The sequence below is a fragment of the Haliotis rubra genome, unplaced genomic scaffold (assembly GCF_003918875.1).
Source record: "Haliotis rubra isolate DU_JTF1 unplaced genomic scaffold, ASM391887v1 Scf1511, whole genome shotgun sequence".
NCBI lineage: Eukaryota > Metazoa > Mollusca > Gastropoda > Lepetellida > Haliotidae > Haliotis > Haliotis rubra.
The window spans coordinates 45033-65969 of NW_025765461.1; the positions used below are offsets into that span (position 1 = coordinate 45033).

The 20937-nt window shown below is 42.5% G+C and overlaps 2 protein-coding genes across 3 annotated transcripts in view; both read right to left on the minus strand.

Moving 5' to 3' along the window:
• The window catches only part of LOC124270391, a 32677-nt gene extending 22734 nt beyond the window's left edge, over window positions 1–9943 (minus strand). For both annotated transcript variants that reach the window (XM_046705435.1, XM_046705434.1), the window contains exons 1-3: window positions 9492–9943; window positions 8243–8439; window positions 5577–5684 (exon numbers count right to left, since the gene is read on the minus strand). The gene's annotated coding sequence lies outside the window, so the exon portion shown is untranslated. The remainder of the gene's footprint in view (window positions 1–5576; window positions 5685–8242; window positions 8440–9491) is intronic.
• A 1396-nt stretch (window positions 9944–11339) lies between these two features.
• On the minus strand, window positions 11340–20928 carry LOC124270390. Its single transcript, XM_046705433.1, has 6 exons — window positions 20187–20928; window positions 16588–18124; window positions 16117–16351; window positions 14672–14754; window positions 14182–14294; window positions 11340–12880 (listed from the first exon to the last, which is right to left on the minus strand). Exons 2-6 carry the CDS (start codon window positions 18067–18069, stop codon window positions 12685–12687), a joined length of 2109 nt encoding a protein of 702 aa, XP_046561389.1. The 5' UTR covers window positions 18070–18124; window positions 20187–20928; the 3' UTR covers window positions 11340–12684.
• Window positions 20929–20937: the final 9 nt, after the last annotated feature.

Below are 20937 nucleotides of genomic sequence, written 5' to 3' on the forward strand. Positions count from 1 at the left end.
CTGTGTGTGAGTCTCTCTCTCACTCTCTGTATGTGAGTCTCTCTCTCACTCTCTCTGTATGTGAGTCTCTCTCTCTCTCTCTCTCTGTATCTGAGTCTCTCTCTCACTCTCTCTGTGTGTGAGGTCTCTCTCTCTCTCTGTATGTGAGTCCTCTCTCACTCTCTCTCTCAGTGTGAGTCTCTCTCCTAACTCTCTCTGTAGTGTGAGTCTCTCTCCTCTCTCTGTATCTGAGTCTCTCTCTCACTCTCTCTGTGTGTGAGTCTCTCTCTCTCACCTCTGTGTATGTGAGTCTCTCTCTCACTCTCTCTGTATGTGAGTCTGTCTCTCACTCTCTGTATGTGAGTCTCTCACTCTCTCTCTCTGTGAGTCTCTCTCACTCTCTCTGTATGTGAGTCTCTCTCTCTCACTCTCTCTGTTTGAGTCTCTCTCACTCTCTCTGTATGTGAGTCTCTCTCTCACTCTCTCTGTCAGTCTCTCTCTCTCTCTCTCTGTGTGTGTGAGTCTCTCTCACTCTGTGTATCTGAGTGAGTCTCTCTCACTCTCTCTGTATGTGAGTCTCTCTCACTCTCTGTGTATGTGAGTCTCTCTCTCTCACTCTCTGTATGTGAGTCTCTCACTCTCTCTGTATGTGAGTCTCTCTCTCACTCTCTCTGTATGTGAGTCTCTCTCTCTCTCTCTCTGTATGTGAGTCTCTCTCTGAGTCCCCTCTCTCTCTGTATGTGAGTCTCTCTCTCTCTCTGTGTATCTGAGTCTCCTCTCTCGCTCTCTCTGTATGTGAGTCTCGCATTCTCTCTGTGTGTGAGTCTCTCTCTCACTCTCTCTGAGTGTGAGTCTCTCTCTCACTCTCTCTGTATGTCAGTGTCTGTCTCACTCTCTCTGTATGTGTCTCTCTCTCAGTTTCACTCTGTCTGAGTCTCACTCTCACTCTCTGTGTGCAAGTCTCTCTCTCACTCTGTGTCTGAGTCTGTCACTCTCTCTGTATGTGAGTCTCTCTCTCACTCTGAATGTGATTCTCTCTCTCACTCTTTCTGTATGTGAGTCTCTGTCTCACTCTCTCTGTATGTGAGTCTCTCTCTGACTCTCTGTATGTGAGTCTCTCTCACTCTCTCTATCTGTGAGTCTCTCTCACTCTCTCTGTATGTGAGTCTCTCTCTCTCACTCTCTCTCTGTCTGAGACTCTCTCACTCTCTCTGTAGGTGAGTCTCTCTCACTCTCTCTGCATGTGAGTATCTCTCACTCTCTCTGTATGTGAGTCTCTCTCTCACTCTCTCTTTGTGTGGGTCTCTCTCTCACTCTCTCTGTATGTGAGTCTCCCTATGACTCTGTCTGTATGTGAGTCTCTCTCTCACTCTGTGTCTGAGTCTCTCACTCTCTCTGTATGTGAGTCTCTCTCTCACTCTCTCTGTATGTGAGCAGCTCTCTCGCTCTTTCTGTATGTGAGTCTCTCACTCTCTCTGTATGTGAGTCTATCTCTCACTCTCTGTATGTGAGTCTCTGTCTCAATCTCTCTGTATGTGAGTTTCTCTCTCACTCTCTCTGTATGTGTCTCTCTCTCACTCTCTGTGTGTCTAGGTCTCACTCTCACTCTCTGTGTATGTGAGCCTTTCCACTCTCTCTCAGTGTGAGTCTCTCTCTAACTCTCTCTGAGTGTGAGTCTCTCTCTCACTCTCTCTATATGTGAGTCTCTCTCTCACTCTCTCTGAGTGTGATTCTCTCTCTCGCTTTTTCTGTGAGTCTCTGTCTCACTCTCTCTGTATGTGAGTCTGTCTCTCACTCTCTGTATGTGAGTCTCTCTCACTCTCTCTCTGTGAGTCTCTCTCACTCTCTCTGTATGTGAGTCTCTCTCTCTCACTCTCTCTGTTTGAGTCTCTCTCACTCTCTCTGTATGTGAGTCTCTGTCACTTTCTCTGTATTTCAGTCGCTCTCACTATCTCTGTATGTTAGTCTCTCTCTCACTGTGTGTGAGTCTCTCCCTCACTCTCTCTGTATGTGAGTCTCTCTCTCACTCTCTGTGTATGTGAGTCTCTCTCTCACTCTCTGTGTGTGTGAGTCTCTCTCTCACTCTGTCTGTATGTGAGTCTCTCTCTCACTCTCTCTGTATGTGAGTCTCTCTCTCTCTCTCTCTGTTTGTGAGTCTCTCTCTCACTCTCTCTGTATGTCTCTCTCTCACTCTCTCTGTGTGTGAGTCTCTCTCTCTCTCTGTGTGTGAGTCTCTCTCTCACTCTCTCTGTGTGTGAGTCTCTCTCTCACTTTCTGTCTGTGAGTCTCTCTCTCACTCTCTGTATGTGAGTCTCTCTCTCGCAGTCTCTTTGTGTCTGAGTCTCTCTCGCTCTTTCTGTATGTGAGTCTCTCTCTCACTCTCTCTGTATGTGAATCTCTCTCTCACTTTCTGAATGTGAGTCTCTCTCACACTCTCTGATTCTGTGAGTCTCTCTCTCACTCTCTCTGTATGTGAGTCTCTCTCTCACTCTCTCTGTGTCTGAGTCTCTCTCACTCTCTCTGTATGTGAGTCTCTTTCACTCTTTCTGTGAGTCTCTCTCACTCTCTCTGTATGTGAGTCACTCTCTCACTCTCTCTGTCTGAGTCTCTCTCTGACTCTCTCTGTATGTGAGTATCTCTCTCACTCTCTCTGTATGTGAGTCTCTCTCTCTCTGTATGTGAGTCTTTCTCACACTCTCTCTGTGTGTGAGTTTCTCTCCCACTCTCTCTGTATGTGTCTCTCTCTCTCTCTGTGTCTCTAAGTCTCACTCTCACTCTCTGTGTATGTGAGTTTCGCACTCTCTCTCTCTGTGTGAGTCTCTCTCTCACTCTCTGAGTGTGAGTCTCTCTCTAACTCTGTCTGTATGTCAGTGTCTCTCTCCCTCTCTCTGTATGTGTCTCTCTCTCACTCTCTCTGTATGCGAGTCTCTCTCTCACTCTCTGTGTATGTGAGTCTCTCTCTCACTCTCTCTGTGTCTGAGTCTCTCACTCTCTGTATGTGAGTCTCTCTCTCACTCTGTGAGTGATTCTCTCTCTCACTCTGTCTGTATGTCAGTCTCTGTCTCAGTCTGTCTCTATGTGAGCCTCCTCTCTCTCCTCTGTGTATCTGAGTCTCTCTCACTCTCTCTGTATGTGAGTCTCTCTCTCACTCTCTGTATGTGAGTCTCTCTCTCTCTCTCTCTGTTTGTGAGTCTCTCTCTTACTCTCTCTGTATGTGTCTCTCTCTCACTCTCTCTGTGTCTGAGTCTCTCACTCTCTCTGTATGTGAATCTCTCTCTCACTCTCTCTGAATGTGATTCTCTCTCTCGTTCTTTCTGTCTGTGAGTGTCTCTCTCGCAGTCTCTTTGTGTCTGAGTCTCTCTCACTCTCTCTGTATGTGAGTCTCTTTCACTCTCTCTGTGAGTCTCTCTCTCACTCTCTCTGTGTCTGAGTCTCTCTCTCAATCTCTCTGTATGTGAGTCTCTCTCTCACTCTCTCTGTATGTGAGTCTCTCTCTCACTCTCTGTGTATGTGAGTCTCTCTCTCTCTGTCTCTCTCTCTCTCTGTGTATGTGAGTCTCTCTCTCACTCTCTCTGTCTCTGAGTCTCTCACTCTCTGTATGTGAGTCTCTCTCTCACTCTGTGTGTGATTCTCTCTCTCACTCTGTCTCTATGTGAGTCTCTCACACTTTCTCTGTATGTGAGTCTCTCTCACTCTCTCTGTATGTGAGTCTCTCTCACTTTCTCTGAGTCTCTCTCTCACTCTCTCTGTATGTGAGTCTGTCTCTCACTCTCTCTGTATGTGAGTCTCTCTCTCACTCTCTCTGTATGTGAATCTCTCTCTCACTCTCTGTATCTGAGTCTCTCTCACACTCTCTCTGTATGTGAGTCTCTCTCTCACTCTCTCTGTGTCTTAGTCTCTCTCTCACTCTCTCCGTATGTGGGTCTCTCCCTTACTCTCTCTGTGTGTGAGTCTCTCTCACACTCTCTCTGTATGTGAGTCTCTCTCTCACTCTCTCTGTATGTGTCTCTCTCACTCTCTGTGTGTCTAAGTCTCACTCTCACTCTCTCTGTATGTGAGTCTCGCACTCTCTCTGTGTGTGAGTCTGTCTCTCACTCTCTCTGAGTGTGAGTCTCTCTCTCACTCTCTGTGTGTCAGTGTCTGTCTCTCACTCTCTCTGAGTGTGAGTCTCTCTCTCACTCTCTCTGTATGTCAGTGTCTGTCTCTCACTCTCTCTGTATGTGTCTCTCTCTCAGTCTCTCTGTCTGAGTCTCACTCTCACTCTCTGTGTGCGAGTCTCTCTCTCACTCTGTGTCTGAGTCTGTCACTCTCTCTGCATGTGAGTCTCTCTCTCACTGAATGTGATTCTCTCTTTCGCTCTTTCTGTATGTGAGTCTCTCTCTCACTCTCTCTGTATGTGAGTCTCTCTCTGACTCTCTGTATGTGAGTCTATCTCTCTCACTCTCTCTCTGTCTGAGTCTCTCACTCTCTCTGTAGGTGAGTATCTCTCACTCTCTCTGTATGTGAGTATCTCTCACTCTCTCTGTATGTGAGTCTCTCTCTCACTCTCTCTTTGTGTGAGTCTCTCTCTCACTCTCTCTGTATGTGAGTCTCTCTCTGACTCTGTCTGTATATGAGTCTCTCTCTCTCTGTGTCTGAGTCTCTCACTCTCTCTGTATGTGAGTCTCTCTCTCACTCTCTCTGTATGTGAGCAGCTCTCTCGCTCTTTCTGTATGTGAGTATCTCACTCTCTCTGTATGTGAGTCTCTCTCTCACTCTCTGTATGTGAGTCTCTGTCTCACTCTCTCTGTATGTGAGTCTCTCTCACACTCTCTCTGTATGTGAGTCACTCTCTCACTCTCTCTCTCTGTGTCTCTCTCTCACTCTCTCTGTATGTGAGTCTCTCTCTCACTCTCTCTGTATGTGAGTCTCTCTCTCACTCTCTCTGTATGTGAGTCTCTCTCTCACTCTCTCTGTATGTGAGTCTCTGTCTCACTCTCTCTGTATGTGAGTCTCTCTCTCACTCTCTCTGTATGTGAGTCTCTCTCACTCTCTCTCTCTGTGAGTCTCTCTCACACTCTCTCTGTATGTGAGTCTCTCTCTCACTCTCTCTGTATGTGTCTCTCTCTCACTGTCTCTGTGCCTGAGTCTCACTCTCACCCTCTCTGTGTGTTAGTCTCCCTCTCGCTCTCTCTGTATGTGAGTCTCTCACTCTCTCTCTCTCTCTCTCTCTCTCTCACACTCTCTCTGTATGTGAGTCTCTATCTCACTGTCTCTGTATGTGAGTCTCTCTCTCACTCTCTCTGTATGTGTGTCTCTCTCTCACTCTCTCTGTATGTGAGTCTCTATCTCACTGTCTCTGTATGTGAGTCTCTCTCTCACTCTCTCTGTATGTGAGTCTCTCTCTCACTCTCTCTGTATGTGAGTCTCTCTCTCACTCTCTCTGTATGTGAGTCTCTCTCACTCTCTCTGTGTGTGAGTCTCTCACTCTGTGTGTGTGTGTGTGTGTGCAAGTGTGTGTGCGTGTGTATACGAGGCTATTTGACTTCGTTAACTTAGGATGTGAAATACTTGATACAAATTCGAACAACATTAATATCAGAATCGGAGAAAAGTACCTCTGCTCACGAGTATCCAATTTTCAATCTGGTTGGAACTTCTAAACCTTTCATGTCTTGGAGACGGGGACACATCTGGGGTCAGGTCACATCTACCCCCCTCTTGCCCTGATAAAGACAATACAGCATTATTGTGTATTGAGATAAACCCCGGTCACATGTCACATTGCTGTCAATAACCTCAGGTGGTGAGTGGGGGAAGGACATCCTAAGCAACAATTTAATTCCATCTTGAACTCAGCATGATGAATCTGATTGGAAGTAAACAGACTGGAGTTATATGTAACTAAATATCAGTGTAAGAACAATATCACACAATACAGTGAAACAATTTCATTCCTGACTGCATGTGTGTGTCATTATTAGGTTCACATTCATTATTAGGTTCACATTCTGCACTTGTACTTGACAAAAATAGTTAGGGATATATGTAAATTTTGAAATTATGAATAATGATGTATCTATTCATTGACATATTGATGAGATATCAATCATAAAAATACCAATATTCCTATTTTTATGTTGATGATGTTATTGATTTACTGCTTATCTCTAAAAGAAAAACCCATGAACACGTGAACATGGGCTAGATTTTATATAAATCTTTTATTCAGTAGAAAAGCATTCGGCCCAAGTACAAACATATGAAATACATTTATGAGTTGCTGACAAATGAATTGCGCAATATCAAGGCATCTTTAACATAATCTGAGATGGACACTAAATGAATTGGATTATCATTTTGAAGATTATAGATCATGACATCTTCATTGATGTACATAGGTACATTTTCAAAGTATTTAACACGTAATTCTTTATATACTGGACATTAATAAAAACTCCTTTACATAATTTGATTTACATATCTTACAACGGCGATACTTGAATACCGTTTCGTCTTCCAATATGTTAATAAATGGGTAGCTCACTAATTCTTAGTACAGTAATCCTACGTCTATTTTCTTTGATTTTTGGTCAGGCTCGCTGACTTGGTTGACACATGTCATCGGGTCCCAATTGCGCAGATAGATGCTCATGCTGTTGATCACTGCATTGTCTGGTCCAGACTCGATTATTTACAGACCGCCGCTATATTGCTGGAATATTGCTGAGTGCGGGGTAAAACTAAACTCACTCACTTACTTCTTTGATTTTATGTTTACAGGATACTTTTCTAAACAGAACACAGTTATATTTTAAGATATAAATGTAATGTTGAACATGAATTATTTTCAGCCATTATTGATTGAACGTGGTAATTCCTTATCTTTGTTTCAAAATTGAATAGAAAAGCCTCCTTGACTCCAACAACACCTTGGTTCTCCTAAACAAATCCGAACCCACTAAATTTAAGATAGATCTAACATAATACTTCCACGTTCAACGTCCAACTTTATCTAAATTATACAACATAAGGTAGCTCTGTTTAGGGTGCCTATCCACGGCCATGTCAAGCAATCTAAACCAATATTTAATTACTCTCAACAACGAATCAAAATAAATATAAAGTCTACCACACTCTGCTAAAACAGCAACATTAGTAGCTTTATATCTCAAACCCATTACAAATTTGGAAAACCTTACATGACATTGTTCAATTATGGATCACCTTTGATAACCCCATATTTCTGATGCATATAATATAATTGGCTTTATCTAAACATCAAATATTTTAAAGAGAACTATTGGAAATATATTTCTCAGTTTGTATGAGGATAAAGCATTAGCAGCTTTATTGACACGATTTTGAACAGACTTTGATCACGAAAGCTTACTGGAAAACAGCGAACCTAAATAGTTGCAATACGTTGAAATCTTCAATCTTTGACCCTCAAACAAACAAACCCACTTTTCCTAAGTTTGGCACCATTTCGAAAAACCAAGACTTGTTGTGTCAACGTTAACAGTCAATCCCCATCTTTGACAAGATTTTACCAATTAATTGATTTTCCTTTGCAAACCAGTAACACTATCGTAAAATAAACACAGGTCATCTACATGCAGCAAAATATATAATTCCCAAAACTCTGCAAATGAAGATACACCTATCCGATTTCTCCATTCCACCATGAGGCAGATTGATAAATAAGGAAAACAACAACGGACTGAAAATGCACCCCTGCCTCACTCCGCTAAAAGAATCAAAATAATCGTTAACAGCTAGATTTTGATTTTGTTTCAAGCCACGACAGGGAACAATATATTGTCATGACGTATTTCAAACAAATGACAATGATTTATAATATTTATTTTTTTCAAATCAATCGACCAGAAAACTCGACGAAAGGACATGCATACACACTTTGGAGAATGGTATAAGCGTGTATATTAAGACACTTTAGACGTGTAAGGTAATATCATTTTTAATAAGATACACTCTATCTTAAAAACCCTTTGGTCCAAATTGAAATACGGTTATCTCATCTTCAAAGTGAATGCCAAAAAATGTAAACAGTATTTTTCTCCTAATTCAGTACAGGTGACGTACTTGTTGTGGAGATATTTATATATCCTGGAGCCACCGTGCAAGCTTGACCCTGTCGATTGTCTTGTACACCTGTCTCAACATATGTCATTGTAACGATATGGCTGAATATTGCCGATGTGACGATATTTCTTCACTCACTCACTCAAGCTATGTTCCTTATAAATGGACTTTGTCCCACCTTGTTGTTGAGCAGTTGGTGGTTGTGCCACGCCCCCTTCTGCGCCAGCAGGCTGGGGTTCTTCCACAAGATCTTCCCCACTCGTTGTGCCCGGATCTAGATCAGACATCCTCTGCTGCTTCGCACAATAGTTCAGACAGAACCGAGTTATTTATATCCTGAACCTTTTACTGTGTGTGGAAGCAGTCCCTACAAGGCTATGAAGAGAAGGACATTATTTGAGAATAATAATGGATCGACGACAATTTAGAAAGATTGAAATAAGAAATTCATTTCTTTGTTATGCGAAAATTATGCTTAGAAACATGCATAAAATGAATAAGTATAAGATTGGTACTTAGAAACTGAAGTGTTATTGAAACACCCCTATTCTAATGTCTATTACGGTGTGTTATCATTAAGCTATTGGTTACATAAATGTTGCATTAACACCTCGTATGTGTAAATTTTGCATCGATACTTCTTTGCACACTGAACACAATGTATTTACTCTGTCTCCCTACATAATTGATACAGTGGTAGAAATATACAGAAAAAATGAATGATGCGTTTGTAGGAAGAATGAAACGTAGTTCAAAGATGTGTTCATGTCGCTCCCTGTTGTGAATCACCACAGATGAACACGGGATGACATCCGCATTACCATGCATGAGCTACACGTTTTATGAATATCGGAAGGTGTATAGACTCCATATATCAGTTTAGAGGACATGGCCATACATTGAGCGGTTTTTACTTCCGGGTTTACAGTTTAATTTCAAATTCAAAATAATTTATAAAGATTTGCTACATATTCCCAAAAGATAACACACTACAACGACAATGGACTCTGGTGATTTCTACAGTTCCGCCTCCGACGTTTATATACCGCGAAACTCACATGTTGTTTCCGTGTAGTCCGAGGTAATTACTAACATATAGATATATCATATTTCTATTACGATAAGTATTTAGATTGGTGTTTGAGGGATCTGTTTCAAACACGCCATAACTATAATCGATTCGCTCCTAGCCTCCGTAATATGCATAAGCGTGAACACCATCGATCCCCTGTAACACACCTGTATCGTTCTCGACACAGTCACACATCGGCAGGGTGGTTCAGGGTGTTCAAACCCCCATTGGCTCGGCCAACGCAAAAAAAACCATCCCCCCCTCTGGATCCGCCAATGTCACATGTCCCAAAATGCGCATAGAACCATGGAAGGGGATCAAGAAGGGGTGTAATACAAGTGAATCTTCTACTTACTCAAATGTAGCTCTGTGCTTTTCAATGAATGCAAATGTCTGCCAGTCTTTATATCGAAAGTAGGAATGTTGACGTCCGTAATTAGGTCACCTTCGAAGCTGATGACTGAAGGTGCAGGTGAACCCATTCCTTGGGAGGGTTCCTTTGTTGTACTGTTTGGACTTGCATAGAATGATTGTGGTGTGTTTTTGCATGCTATACTGGGGTCGCCGTGCGGAATATTTAGTGTTTGACATGTATTCGTAACAGGTGTGTCATGTAGATTAATGTTATACCGACCCTTGTTGTCCCGCTTTCCGTTTATTTATAGACATTTCGCTCAGGATTCATTTGATCATTTCTGTGAACAGCCACTTTCGCTCAATCATGTAGACACACCTCACTTCCAGACAGGTAACTGGGCCCGGATTATCATCATCGTCATCATTATTATCATCGTCATCATCGGAATCAAAGAATCTCCTCATGCACGGTAACGAACTGATTCTGACAGCTAAAATGACACCTCTCCCTCCCTCATCAACTAATCATGAATGCATCAATGAATCGTTGAACATAAGCATATTCGTCCAACTAGTATATGTTTACTTGCAAGGCTACATGCTCTTCACACGTCACCTGCAGTATCCCTCACTCAAGGCGATCTACCTCGCCTACAGTCGCTCACATTGATTAAATGCTCACAACCATTTCAATGGAAGGGAAGTTTTCAAGGAAAGAGCCCGTTCTCGGAAGTCGTCTGGCTATTTATAGATCATTGTTGCGCGGGACGTCGGAGATGGTGTCTTTGCTCCGTACAATAAAAGAATGTGATCAACACAACGTTGTCTAATCGCTGATCGTTTACAAATACACGATATGGCTTTGCTGTGGTTTTGTGTTGAGCTTTAGAATCCGGTAGAAAAAGGAACGGAAATTTCGTCATGTTTAGGAGTCACGCTAAAAGCTGACAGTAACGATCAATTGTATTAACAGATTTCTTCCTCATTTAACACAATGGCCTCTTATGTGGCATAATTTGATATATCACACATACCATGTTCTTTGATCATACAATGTACAGTACCGATGTTTACATGTAGTAGTCGTGTGTTTTCAGTTAGAAACATTTCATGCAAGGTATCCAGACTTTGGACTGACTGACTGAGTTTTGATTTTACGCCGCTTTTAGCAATATTCCAGCAACATCACGGCGGGGGGACACCAGAAATGGGCTTCACACATTGTACCCATGTGGGGATTCGAACCCGGGTCTTCGGCGTGACGAGCCAACGCTTTAACCACTAGGCTACCCCACCGCCCCTCCAGATTTTGGAATGTCAGCTGGAGGGGACAAATTGGGTTATTCCAATTCTGTTTCCTCTTTTTCAGTTCATGTATCTGAGGAACGATAACAACACGCACTGGCATTCCACAGGTTCATATTTTGGCTTTTACACCAACCATAATGATTATTAAGTTGTGATCCCAATTTGTCGGAGGATGTTTGGTTTATAACCAAAATACTTGAAGTTGGTTATTTCTCCACACCTTAACACAAACAGACAGATTCCAGGGTTAGAATGATGGCTCAGACCCTGGTGCTGATATAGCTGAACCCTCTGTTGTATGATATATCCAATTTCCCTAATATGGAGACGACGCTTTACCTGTCTTTTGAAGACTTGTGCCTTCGAAATATTACTCAATTTTGGCAGATAGCTTTAGAGTTTATAATTGCTTTCGCTGTGTTGTGGGGAAAGTTGAGTTATAACCAGTAATGTACGTGTTAATCATGTCATGTAAAAATATGATGTCTATTATCTATGATATTAAAAACACAAATTTGAGAAAGAAACAACAACTGTATCTTCTACGAACATTGGAATACTGCTCACTTTATTTTATTCTCAGCCATATACAGCTGAACATTACAAACTATAAGATGTTTAATCAGTGACGATTGCGCACTACTGTGGAAAGTATAAAGTAACATATGTGTCATACCCAGGAAAACCCAAACCCTTCATGAAACACAGTTATCTCCCTTGTGAAAGCACGGACATAACTACCCATTGAAAACTCAACAGAAACAATTTAAACTACTTCTACCTACCTGTATGTAACGCATATATTCTAACTAATAAGCTAGAAAGTGTCGCTAAATATGAAAACGTCTAGATAACTTCGCAATTGTATTGATCAACGAACATTAACAAGGAACACTGTCTTGGATATGCTCACACCACTGACTCCAGGACATAGGTTTATGTGAATACTGAACTCTGATTAATCATAACTAAGTTAGCGAATGTTGCTGAAAATCTGTTTTCAGAATCTATATGGTGATTATAAAAGCGTTCTCATGGATGCACGTCTTCATTTTGAAAATACACCTAAAACTACTCCAAGGACTGACTGACTGACTGAGTTTGGTTTTACGCCGCTTTTAGCAATATTCCAGCAACATCACGGCGGGGAACACCAGAAATGGGCTTCACACATTGTACCCATGTGGGGATTCGAACCCGGGTCTTCGGCGTGACGAGCCAACGCTTTAACCACTAGGCTACCCCACCGTCCCACTACTCCAAGGAACAGTTAAGAGCAAGAATATAATAAATAAATAAAATCCGCAATATTTTCAGCTACATGTATATAAGAACCAGAAAAATAAACATTAATAAATACCGTTACGGTACAACAGCAAAGTAAATACAACAGACTGAGTAAACAGCACATTAGAGGGATGAAAGAAAACACCTGAACCATCTTGAAGAAAATAGGAAACATAAAATATATGATTAAAAGAGATCATACCGAATCCCGGCACCAAACTAGACCCTGGATGACGTCTCTAGACACCAGCTCTTAACTGAACCAATGACGGGAACCCGTGTCCTGGAAATATCTATCGAGTGAAAAAATAATCGCCAGGACCGATAGAAAATGACTCAAGCGGTTTAACGCCTCTTTTAGCAATATCCCAGCCATATCACGTCAGGGGCCAGAATACATACCATGTGGCGTGACGAGCGAACGCTTTAACCTCTGGGCTACCCCCGCCATTTTATTCTGTTGGAAACTGACATGGTGATGAATAAAGGTTTTTCAAATAAACCAGTCTATTCAGAAGAGTTGATGACGACTTGCTACTAAAGAAATGTGACAGGACTAAGGAAAGTGTGGTTATATACCGGACGTTCAGTTGTAGTCACCAGTTGTAGAGGCAGGTGCAGAACTCGCAGTCCACGTGTATCTTCTCAATGACCCGGACGACGTCGTGTCGCCGGCTGTCGTGTTGAGAGAAGTACTGCACAACGTGTCCCACCTTCAGTCCGTGCGCTACCAGTTCCTGCAGCACGTGGTCCACACATGTCTCGTGAGGGCGCCCCCTTCTCTCTATCTCCCTGAAAAACACAAACACGCAAAATAACTGCCATTTAATTATGCGCGTCTTTTCTTCCGTAACATGCAACAATGGTCGTCTGCACGATAGAGGTCGGCGGTTCGATCTTATACCACTTTAAAGTGTGGGACTTGTTGTAACTTTGCCGGGCGCATTACGGGATGAAATAGGGACACATCGGCATGCTATCACAGTGGGCTAGCATTATTAAACAGGCGTATGTAAGAACGAGCACAAGAACACACACACACACACACGCACGCACGCACACACACACACACACACACACACACACTCGCTAGCACACACATAAACATGTGCATGCAGGTGCAAGCCCATTTAACCTCTTTCTTTTCGTGTTTATGATTTGACCTGGTCACTCTCGTCTTCTCTCTACTTTTACAATGGCCGACAAAACATACTGGCCGACAAAGGAAGTCATATAAGTGAAAATTGTGTTCGACCAAAGAATTGTAAACCATAGCCAAACCTTCCAAGGAGTCGCCAAACCAGTGCAAATGTAAGGTCAAACCCCCAGCTACAAACTCCGCCGTCGTCGAGTATTGATTGCTGGTATGTTTCATGTCATCAGACATGGTAGAAGTACACTTTCTTCCCCCCACACACCCGCATCCCCCTCATCTACCCGGAGAGTGACGTATGTACACTCAAACCTGCCCTTCACGTCATACCCTCTTCAGGGAAACAGCGCGGTATATGGTATTTCATATCTCCATAGCATTAGACATAAAATCAACAAGGTGAAAATAACCACTGAAATAGCAGAACAAATGTTTGGAGAAACTACCTACTATACAATCATTCGAGTCATATGTTGCGTAGGGGTGCACCCCCCCCCCCCCTTTTGTGCTGAAAGTTTGTTAAATGACCATGGAAACTCGGGTGAAAATGAAGAGTGCACCCTCCCTTTTCTCAATAGTGTGCCTCCCCCCTTTCTCAAAAAGCTGTATCCGCCCCTGCAAAGTAGACAACAGCAAGTCGGATCTTGCTCTTGCTATGGTATTTGGGTTTGAGGGTGACTTGGACCTTTGAAGGTCTATCAAGCGCCAAACACATCAAATGAGTTTAAACAAGAACAAAGTTAGAAATGCAAATGAGATGATTAAACAACCTGCTGCACGATATCGTTTATCTTTCAAAACCGCAAATAATTACTATTTCATTTCTAAAAAATAAGCACTCGTTCATACAAAAGCAGATCGGCAAAATGAGAAATCGTTAAAATGTTTAAAAGGCAATACAAATCTTGCTCTTGGGTCCTGGCAGAGTTCTCTCCCTTACATAAGTCTCTGTATTTCCCATGGTTCCTTCTTTGGTAGACAGTGCATGGCGAGACCTTTCACTGTCTGGAGCTCACACAATTGTTGATCTGGGCGGAGCAAGAACTTCAGTTTCTTTAAAGAAAAATTGAACTGCGAATAATTAACAATTGACCCACAAGTCTCAATAGCTGTCTCTGTAGCTCTGTAGAAAATGTCAGTTGACAGTTTGTTTCGAAGTCAAGTTTTAAAGGACGCCATTGTTTTAGAGACGTCACACAAAATTTCATTTCAGAATGTAAGTTCACGACGGTCAACGAGACAACAGACGGGCCATGACATTATCACTATTGAATTCAAGAACTGTGACCGCATATTACAAGTTTTTTTAACGTAGAATCCCGTATAATGTTTTCTTCACAGCATTGAAAAGACAAGTTTAACAGGGGGTTCTTGAATGGACGATGAACCATTGTGAGTTTATCAATATATTCAATGTGATAAAGCCATACCTCCTTCAGTTTGAATGTCTTGGTGTTGTCGCCAGCTTGATACAATAGCCCCTCAACAAAGTCGGAGCAAGCTTTGGGATTACCTGTTACAATAGTACAAGGGAATGCACGTATGTCAGCTTAGTGAGAGAGGAATTCAAATACCAAAGTAAGAACACTGCATGACTTACAACTTTGATGAAGTCTGAGAGAACAAGAATCGTTTTAGGGGCGACACCTGGATTCGAACCTAGAATGGCCAGGGAATCACCGTACGGTGGGCAGCGTTACTAGGGCGACCGTATCTACTGACGGACGTTTAGCTGAAGATACGTCTGTTATAGGGACTAATTCAGGACACCCATCGTCCAAATATTTAAAAAGTCCAAAACTATGTACTCAAGACATGTGAGACTATATATATATATGACGCTAAGCTGTATTTTTAATCACTACTGTACATCTTTATCACTACCGCATTGTAAATTGACTTGTCAACCCATTAATTATTGTATAAGACATTTATAACCTTCATTGGTAAAAAATTCCCCTTGGCCGTGTCTGCCATCACATCAACTGGTCAAGGAAGTGCTATTGTTTTTAATTCTGTCTGTCCATTGATGAGTCGTCGCCTTTCCATTGTTGTCAAAAACTGTATATATATATACTTAGTATGCTCACATCTATACAGTGATTGGGTACGAGTCCGGTATTCCGACGGTCTGTAGGGACGACCACGAGCAGGAGAATGCCGCTCGTTGGAAACGCCCTGTGGTTGAGCAGGTACTCCGCTCACCACATGTATGTCTTGTGTATTTGTTTGACATGTAACTAAAGAAGTTTGAACTCAACTATGCCTTCGTCTTCATCAACGCACACTTCATCTTAATTATGAGCTAATTCCCCAGTCGACACGTATACCACCGTTGACACGTCCATAGAATATATGATGAGTACATGATAGTATAATAACATAAATAACATGGGGGTAGTTAACTCAGGGGGAAATGTATTTAAAAACGGGCAATAATACATGCATTATTGGCATTGGTGTTATTAGCAGCAGAAGATAATCACTGGATTGTCTGGTCCAAACTCGATTATTTACAGACCGCCGCCAAATAACTGGAATATTATTATTAAAGATAAACAAAACGTAGTAGTAGTAACAGTAGCAGCTGCAGTAGCAGTAAGTCTATGTATTAACGTGTCCAGGAAGGCTTTTATGCTCCCATCATCAGGTGTCTACATTGTGAAGAGTTGTTTCCCTTTGACTGTATTCTCACCAGATGCGCCGGGTATCGCGGAGAGGACATTGTTTCACTGGGCACTGATGCTATATACAACAGGGCTTACCTTGATTACAACTGTTTACATTGAATATACTATCTGTAAATAGTGGATATTCTGTGAGGGGCCTCTATCGTTTTCATAATTGCTATCATGCATAGTAAATAGAGACTGACCTGCACATCGGTGGTGACCTTGCCCTTTGAAAAATGCTTCTTCCGTCTGTCTGTTCGTCTCGAAGTTTTGAGACGTGTGTGAGGACCTGGGCAGTGATCTTGTCGTGGAAAGGAACTGGAAACTCCATGTTTCCCCTGAGGTGCTGCAGGGAATGTTCTTGGATCCTCGAAACGGCTGAGGACGTTTTCCTTGATTGACGAAAAAACGTTTTCTCCGATCTCTGAACCTGTAAATCTGATTATACAAAATGGATTACTGTTTGTTGAGTGTCGTGCTGTTCAGAAATACGACCAGAAATGTACGGATTCTTGGACTGCTAATGGTCTCAAATCTTTATCGGGTAAAATATATATTTGAAACTGAGTGTGTCAGTGGGATAATTTCTTTTCCCCAATTTTACGACATCCTGTAATATTCACTCGCTGTCACAGAATTACATTCACACAGCTTCTGTTTATACATTCACTTACCATCGAGGTACGGAGCTTCTGTTTATACATCCTCAGGAGACCAGATAAAATCCTGGCGCTTACGCAACAGTGGGTCGATCCCTTCCTCTGCTTTTTCGGTTTCTTTAGGCATGTTTTCATGTTTGGGATTTGATCTGCCCCTGTCAAAGTGTAGACATCAGTTTCAGGTATACTCCCAGCTTGTATATCTGAACGTTCCGGCGTTCTATCAACTTCCATGTCTGATCCTCCTAGCCTGCTATCAACTTGTATGTCTGAACGTTCTTGCTTGCCATCAGCTTGCACCTCTATATCATCTTGTGTCAGGCCAGCTTTGCTATCCGAGCCCCCACTCCTCCCAACAATTTGAGTGTCTGAACCCTCTTTCTTGCCACCGACATGCCTGGTTGAACCTTCTCTCTTGTCGTCAACGCGCATCTCTGACTCCCTCTTGTCACTAACTGTCATGCCATCAGCCTCGTCCATGCCATCAGCCCGATTGTCTGAGCCTTCTGGCTTGTCATCCTTGTTCACGTTAGAATCTGTCTCTGACACGTTATTGATAACCTCGGTGACGTTCCACAAGCATCGCGATGTATCACCAGGCCTTGGTGCTGCAGCCGCAGAATGATATCCATGTTCACCCTCCTGACGGTGCGTGTCCGAGTTTCTGGGATGTTTTGGTACATTAGATGTGTCTGTGTCCTGGATCATATTTGTACAGGAATCTGACACCTGATTTCTGCTTTTCATATCTGACTGGTTTTTCAGCTCGGAACCAGCACCGCTGGACGACACACAAGGTTTCTTTGAAGCAAAATCCGTTTCCCAATTCACCATGTTTCTGAAAGACGATCCATGCGCATCGGTCTTGAACTCCGGGTCCTGAATGTTTCTGAAATTTATCATCTGAAGCTCGTATATTGCCACCATTGCAATGCAGTTCAGGAGGAACCACTGCATACACCTCTCCGGCAAGGCAGGCACGTCTTCACAGGCAGACATCAAGGTACAGGCATCGCCTGGAGGTACCATGTGATTCTTCCGAATAGTGTCACGGAACGAGCGGATGCTTTGATAACCAGTATGGGATTGATCGTCATCTATTCCTGCCTTGCAATGCATACATTTAATTTCCGAAATGGGTTGTTCGGTGATTATGTCATGGCCATTTTCCGCGATGCCATAGTAGTCGGCCGCATTCCATTTCCCTTCCGACATATTGAAGACGTTATGCATTTTTAATGGTGAACCTTTCAGAAATGACCGCAGACTTTCAACTCTCACCACCCGAGAATTGTTTACGACTACATCGTCGTTACTTATCATTCCATATACGCTTCCGTGACATGTAGCATGTTGGACAAGCCATGTGAGCATATTCTGACAGACCCCGATCCCCCTGGATGCAGCTAGTAGGATGAGGTACAGCCCCAGTGTAACCCACTGTATAAAGATGTGCGACAGACTGCGTCTGCTGGTGGGTGACTCCTCAACAAGCATCTTCGTCTTGAGTCTGGCAGCAGGTTCTGCGCAGTGTCGTCAGCGTGAAGGATCGGACACCTGGACAACATAAAACAGATATCCGCTCATAATAGTAGCCACTAGTCTGACTTAATACCTCACAGACCCCCGTGATGCTGCTAGAATATTGCTGGTAGAACAAAAAAACACTAATAAAGCGAATAAATGGAGCGAGAATCTCAAGAAACCTCATTTCTTTTGTGGGATTGGCTTAACTCAAAGAAGTTACTCTTATGTCCGGAAGCCGCGTTGAAATGTATTCACCCCACGGTAAATAAATAAATAAATAAATAAATAAATAAATAAATAAATAAATAAATAAATAAATAAATAAATAAATAAATAAATAAATAAATAAATAAATAAATAAATAAATAAATAAATAAATAAATAAATAAATAAATAAATAAATAAATAAATAAATAAATAATTAAATAAATAAATAAATAAATAATTAATTAATTAATTAATCCCGGAACATGTCTCTCTTGAAGATAATTTTTAAAAAAGGGTACGTATGTTTTAACCACATGATATAGTTCCATGCGCAAGCTGAATGTTTATTATTAGCATTAACATTGTATAATGAGATAGAAGCAGTGACCTAATCATTTGATGTCTCCAGGCCTTTGACCCCCGCTGCTCTTCCATCACCCAATATATGAGGGGTTTATTAAACTCCCAGCCTTGGCCCCCCTCTGCTCTTCCACCACCCTCACACCAACCCCAATATATGATGGGTCCTCGCGGGTTTTTATTAAACTCCATGCCTTGGGCCCCATCTGCTCTTTCACCACGCTCACACCCACCCCAATATATGATGGGTCCTCGCGGGGTTTTATTAAACTCCATGCCTTGGGCCCCATCTGCTCTTTCACCACGCTCACACCCACCCCAATATATGATGGGTCCTCGCGGGGTTTTATTAAACTCCAAGCCTTGGGCCCCATCTGCTCTTTCACCATCCTCACACCCACCCCAATATATGATGGGTCCTCGCGGGGTTTTATTAAACTCCCAGCCTTGGGCCCCCTCTGCTCTTTCACCACCATCCTCACACCCACCCCAATATATGATGGGTCCTCGCGGGGTTTTATTAAACTCCATGCCTTTGCCCCATCTGCTCTTCACCACGCTCACACCCACCCCAATATATGATGGGTCCTCGCGGGGTTTTATTAAACTCCATGCCTTGGGCCCCATCTGCTCTTTCACCACCCTCACACCCACCCCAATATATGATGGGTCCTTGCGAGGTTTTATTCAACTCGAAGCCTTGGGCCCCACCTGCTCTTCCACCACCCTCACACCCACCCCAATATATGATGGGTCCTCGCGGGGTTTTATTCAACTCGAAGCCTTGGGCCCCTCGGCTCTTTCACTTATCTCACACCCACCCCAATATATGATGAATCCTTGTGTTGTTATTACAAAACATTCTCCAACTGCGTACATCGATGCTCATAATGTCAATCACGAGATTATCGAGTCTAGAGTCGATTAATGCATGACATTGCGGGCTGACACAAGGAACAAACAGCAACACAGCCATTCGTCTTGATCTGCCAAGCGTACATAAAATTCCCTTTGTAATTAAATGTCTCAGTAAACCGACTGGGTGGAGTGGAGGGAATTCGAAGATACTGTTGTACTCACTTTGCAAGAATGAGAGAGAGACTTAAGATGGGGTCGTTAAACCCCATATAAGATCGTATATAGCCGTGGCTGTATTAAACTGCACTATATATAGCACTACGAGGATGTTATATGACGCTTTCTTGTTCCTATTAGTGATATATGTGACCATGGGCGGATCCAGGAAGTTTGAAAGGGGGTGGTGGGGGTGGGGGTTTGGTTCAGGGGTTTCGAACCCCCTATAGGCTCCGCCAACGCAAAAAAAGTCTTCAATGTAGTCTGAAGTCATTTTTAAAAGGGCGTGTGTGTGAGTGTGTTCGAACACACACACACACACACGCACACCACACCCCCGGATCCGCCAATGTGTCACGCAGTTAATCTCTACGACATTTCGCAAGAGTTTAATCACCTTTGTTTCATCACTAAAGCACTAATTACACAAATATTTAGCATGTTACTCACGACAAACCAACGGGCAGGCAACGAAGAAATCCCCTATGAAATTCCCGCGATCTAATTTTAGACCAACTTCGGGACATTACGGAAAGTCACGAGACGTGCCGATATTACTTCAGGTGTGAAGAGTGATCATGCTGGGGCTGAGGTTGAGGTGGATCATTCAGATGAATCCAGATTAGGGACTAATTATGTCCTTCCGGAATTTCATTAAACTTAAATCTGTGGTACATGTGAATAGCATCTCATAATATCTGATATTCTAGTGTTTTCAAAGATGATAATAAATGATCACCTGCTAATCAGTGTTAAATTTGTGATTATGTTTTGCTCGGAATGGGTTAGTCCTCGTTAAGTCAAATTGTCTCTGTCAGAGAAACATATTGTATATAAAGCAAATTGGAAGTGGAAAAATCAAATATTGTCCACCAACGATTAATATACATTCCCTTATGTGACGGTTTAGGGACATATACATACTACAGCTTGACAATCAGTCTGACCAGATGAAGTATTGTTTTTCACTGAATGAAGTGATTTTTGCTTGACGAATCTGCCCGACTAGGTGAAGACATAACTTTGAATATAATGCTTGTTTCTGAGTAGCTGCAGTAATACCTTTCAGTTGTTTCTGACTTCTTCAGTGCTTGAGCCAGATGTTATGACCTCCCGGACACAATACAGATATGTGAAATTTCCCCTTTGTGTAGCCCTATCAGTATGTGTTTAAAACCCTACATATTAACAGTGAGA